Source organism: Arachis ipaensis, chromosome B10, assembly GCF_059453495.1.
Source record: "Arachis ipaensis isolate K30076 ecotype BB chromosome B10, ASM5945349v1, whole genome shotgun sequence".
Classification (NCBI taxonomy): Eukaryota; Viridiplantae; Streptophyta; class Magnoliopsida; order Fabales; family Fabaceae; genus Arachis; species Arachis ipaensis.
In genome coordinates this window covers 41,791,316-41,796,709 of record NC_142435.1, presented here as the reverse complement: position 1 = coordinate 41,796,709, position 5,394 = coordinate 41,791,316, and the positions used below count along the sequence as shown (strand labels likewise).

General features: G+C 31.4%; 1 protein-coding gene across 1 annotated transcript; it reads left to right on the top strand.

The window, feature by feature from the left end:
• Positions 1-3,534: 3,534 nt before the first annotated feature.
• On the top strand, positions 3,535-5,076 carry LOC107622087 (L-type lectin-domain containing receptor kinase VIII.2-like). The gene has a single exon (XM_016324006.3). It carries the CDS (start codon positions 3,836-3,838, stop codon positions 4,910-4,912), a length of 1,077 nt encoding a protein of 358 aa, XP_016179492.1. The 5' UTR covers positions 3,535-3,835; the 3' UTR covers positions 4,913-5,076.
• The last annotated feature ends 318 nt before the right edge of the window (positions 5,077-5,394 follow it).

Genomic DNA, 5,394 nt, shown 5'->3' with positions numbered 1-5,394 from the left:
AAAAAATTCTAAATTCCAAACATAAAAATCGAAAAGAACAAAAAGAAAAATAACTCAAAAAAAGACAATGTTTTCACCAAAACAAACATATGCTTGGCATTATTCTATTAGATAGACTCTAAAATGGATTCCAAAACATGTGCATCCAAATTCTCAAGTTTCTTTCTCAATCTTGATCTTCTTGCAAGTTGAGGTATTTCCTTCCACCTTCGAATCTTCCGACTCCGAGGATAGTCGCTTAGTTAGTATAATAGCATTTTCCAACAATTCGGATTCATCATTGGCCGCAACTTCGTTGGAATTCAAGTAACAAATTCTGTACAAAAAAAACCACATTATCAGTCATCTTCTTAACTTTATAAGAAGGTGAAAAATGTGGATTATCATATATGTGAACTTCAACGATGAAGAGAAAGATCTTATCAATTAGGTTGAGCAAAAGTGTAGGTGTATCCAATAGATTTCCTTTCTGTAGGGTATTACATAATATATTAATAATAAATAATATAAAAAGTACCAATAAAAATATCTTCACTAATGTTTTTAGAAATAAATATTGGTTAGATCTTACCAATAGGAGTGGATCAAGTATCTCTACACAACTCTTTCCCAAAACTTGTTTTGCCTCCTTGTCAAAGACTACATTACATGCACAGTCAGAATCATCAATGACACCAAACTTTATTCGATACCTGCTTAAAAAAGAAAATAACATAAAAAAAAGTTAAATATAGACTTATTCAATATCTAATCCAATATACATAGACTTTAATTTAAAAAAATAAATAAATAACCTTGGAGTCATGGATAAAAGGATATTAGTAGAAAACTCGTGTCTTCATCGAGTCAAACCATCTCAATTGAGTATGGCAATGGAGAATTTTTGTAACTTGATAGTGTTCATAACCGTATCACTCGTATACATACACACAAATTGTCGATGGTAGGATTGATGTCAGCAATTTTGTGAATACCAGCCATTGGAATAAGTAGGGAGATTTTGGATATATGTAAAGAAAGGGATTGATGTACTTTAAATTGTGGTGCTTTACATCTCTCATAACTTATCCTTTTATAGTTGCATCATAACTAAAATTTTTTAAATTTGGTTGACTTTAATTTAAAATTTAAAAAATAACAAACTAAGTAAAACAACCCAAACTTAAAATTTGAAAATAACAACCTAAACAAATAATAATTTAAAAATTCTAAACTAACGTAAATCTTTATTTATAGTAATATTAGTATGTAACAACCGAAGAATAATTAACGTAATTTTTTTTAAAACTCTAAATTTCTCTAAAAGAATTTATGTAGCTGCAATTTAAAAAAAAAATCAATAAAATTTTTAAAAATAATGCTAAAAAGAATTAACAGATTTTTAAAAAATAGTGTTAAAATATAAAAAAGAACAATCTAAGTAAAATCTAAATAAAATTTAAAAAATAACAACTTAAATAAAATAATTTGAAATCTAAAAAATAACAACTTAAGTAAAACAACCCAAATAAATAAAACAATTTAAAATTTAAAAAATAACAACCTAAGTAAAACAACCCAAACTTAAACTTAAAATTTGAAAATAACAACCTAAGTAAATAATAATTTATAATTTATAAATATAAATCTAAAAATTTCTAGTGATGACACGTAAGCAAATAAACTCCCAGACTCAACGTATGAGCGCCACGTCAGCAAATGAGCTTCCCATTTGTATACTATAAAGATATATATATATATATATATATATATATATATATATATATATATATTTCGATGATTAAATTATAGATGGCTCTGATACCACTTATTGGAATAAATTAATTTTAATAACCCAAATCATCCATATTAAATCACCTAAAATATAATATAATGCGGAAGCGTACCTTTACTCATGAGAGTTAGAAATTTGATGGAAGAATTTGGATCCTGTGGTTCTTTCGATCTTCCTCAACCAAAGCCTTCTGTATTCCTAGGAGGCTGAACTGCAACTCTTTTGATGGGGAAAGAGTAACAAATGTGGTTTTAGTATATTGGAGACCGAAACCCTGAAAGTCTATTTATATTTGAGCATGGCACCCATTAAACCCTTAAGCCCAAATAAAATAGTATCTAAAGCCCAAAAGATAATATATCTAAAATCCAAAAAAGATAATTATCTAAAGAACAAAAGATAATATCCGATTTTATTCTCATTTAATTCCAAATCAAAAGTAATAATGACTTATTCAATTAGCATTTAAAACAATAAATGAGATCATCATTATATAAGTCATTTAATTTGAAATAACATAATTTATGATTATAATTAATATATGTATTACCCACAAATAAATTAGAAAATTAAATTTCCTGCATGTTTTTGTAATTTTCAAAGTCCATCACTTCTCCTCACCAATTTTTATTTGTTTTTTTTATGTATTCCATGTTAAGACACAATACAAAATAATCCTTTTAATTTATTCTATTCTCATGTTATAAAATAAACACAAAATATTTAAAATTAAGTGAAGGTAATTTCCTAATTTTTTTTAACTTTCTAATCTTTTAACATTTTAATATTATTAACACTTTAACATTTAATTTCTTACTCAATTACTTTCTTATATTTCTAATCGCTCGTTTAATTTATACTATTTATTTTTTCTTGGAAAATTTACCTTGAGGGTTGTACTTCTTATAAGTGCTACACCACGTAACCGTTAAGGTAACGGACCTCTCCGAACTATTACTAGTATGGGCTCGAATGTCTATGAATGAATTAGATATTTTGACCGTTTAATAATTAAATTGATAATAAAAACTCATAAGGTCGTCCTTTATAATTTAAAAATAAATAATAATTAAAAGAGTAAAGTATCGTTTTTGTCTCCCAACGTTTGGGATAAATTTTATTTGTATCCCTAACGTTTAAATCGTCTTATTTGTATCCCTAACGTTTGTAAAAATGATTCAATGTTATCCTATCGTCAATTACACATCATGAGCGCTTTAGTTTGAGCTCTTCTTGAAGTTAGAATACAAATATCTGAGATAGAATCGATGATCCACTCCGAAAATGCTAAAACTAATTCCTACAACATTTACATAATTCACTTTTTTAGGGACATAATTGAATCTAAACACAAATAGTGGGTATAATATTAAAATCGAACACATCTAAATAAGACATAATTAAGAATGAATACATTCAAGTGAGAATAATTGAAAAATATAATCTGATTTGTTAGTATAATTGATAGTAGGATAACATTGAATCACTTTTATAAACGTTAAGAATACACATATGACGATTTAAACGTTAGGAACACAAATAGAACTTATCCCAAACATTAAAGACAAAAGTGATACTTTACTCTAATTAAAATCTAGTTATAACTTATTCTGAATAACCAATAAACCCTAATGAATAGTTTTATATTTGTAAAATTTCGCCATTGTTCTTCCGTTACAGGTATATTAAAGTAATAAATAAATAAATAGACTAAAATAGCTAATAACTTAATTAGATCAACCAAGTTTTGCGCGGTCAAAGCAGTTAGTTAATCCCATATTAATAATTATCAACATTATTGAGAATATTATTTTTCACATTATTACTAAAATCACATCCTTAATTTCCCCAAGTATGAATATACCAACAATAATAGGTAATCACTTTGACAATTAATTAATTAATTAATTATTTCGTTGTTTTGAGGAAAAACAGAGGTGGGGTTGATTGAGCGATAACCAATTGTAGTTACAACCTCCACAGCCATAATAGAATTTCTGGGTCCCACAAACAATAACAGAAAAACAACGGTAACAGCACTATCACCGTTTTTTCGAAGAAATGAGGATAATGGTTACGTCATTGTTCATCGCAATATTCATCACAATGTTCATCATTTCCCTAACCGTTTCTGTTCAATCTTCTCCTTCCTCACAACCGCCGCCTGTTTCCGTTAACCATAACAACTTTGACAATGACATCAATCTCTCAGGTGACGCTCACGCCGTCAAAGACCGGGTGAGTCTCACGCGCCCCTCACAGTTCAGCTCCGGCCTCCTTCTCCGAAACACCTCAATCACATTCTCCTCTGCCAGCGCCAACACCACCGCCAATACAACCGGCACCTCCCTCTCCGTCGAATTCTCATTCTCAATCTCCCCCGCCGCCGCCTCCGACGATGGCGGTAGCGGTTTCGTCCTTATCCTCTTCCCTGGCGACTTCGAGAATGTATTCTCGGCTAACTACTCATTCGGCATCTCAAAAGAATACAGCAAAAACTATGTCGCCGTCGAATTCGACACCTCGCAAGATGACGAGTTCAACGATCCAAACGCGAACCACGTCGGAATAGACGTCGGAAGCCTCATCTCCGTCGCAATCGCGAATGTCTCCGACTCAGACATTGTCCTCAACAACGGCGAGAAGCTGAAAGCTTGGGTTGATTACGTGGCAAGTTCGAAGAATCTCGAGGTTCGGTTATGCAAGTCCAGTGAAGACCGCCCTAACGATCCGATCGTTTCGCACAAAATCGATTTGGCTAAACTCTGGGGAAACGAGCCCGTGTTCGTTGGTTTGAGTGCCTCGAACGACGCGGATTCCGTTCAGGTTGTTAGTGTGTACACGTGGAAGGTGGTGAGTTCTGGAGACGTGGCAGAACGTCAGGGTGCACGAAACGTGCCGGCTGAAGAAGAGAAGGGTAGTTTTGGAACTTTGTCGGTTCTTGCTGAGGTTATATTCGGAACTGTGTGTGTTGCGTTGGTTGCTTTTGTGGTACTGTTTCTGTGGGCCATATTCTTTCAGAAGCACGAGGAAGAACAGTCATTTGCGCTTGGGAAGAGAGAGAACCTTGAGTATGAGAGGATAGATGTTGCTGTGGATAAGCAAAGTACTGAAGAGATTGAGAGATTGAATTCGTAGATGACAATACTGATGATGTGATTATGGAATTGTTGTTGTATATGTTTTATTGTATCTATTTTCAATTGGGAAAATGTAATTTTTGTAGGAGATTCTTCATTTTCTTTGTAATTAGAAATGTTGCAACCTGAACCACGTTTGTAAAGTAAATTTTTCCTTGGTTATGAATTGTTAATTAGCATTCTTGTAACATCTTATGATCCTTGATAGAAATAATTCGATTCCTTATTAATCAATGTTATACAAGATACACTTGTATCATTGAGTTTTATTGTTGCGTTCCGCCGGTAGCAGAATTTTGGTGAAGTTATGTTGGGCTAGTAAAAAATCGGAAAGACGTGATTGTGATTTCTATTTTTGCTTTTATCGGGAGCTGGTCAAAGTCTATTTATTTGAAAATAAATGAATATCATCGACCAAAAAATAAATAAATAAATATGATATTGTCATGTAATTGAGAAATTTAGGTTTAGTGTAGTAGT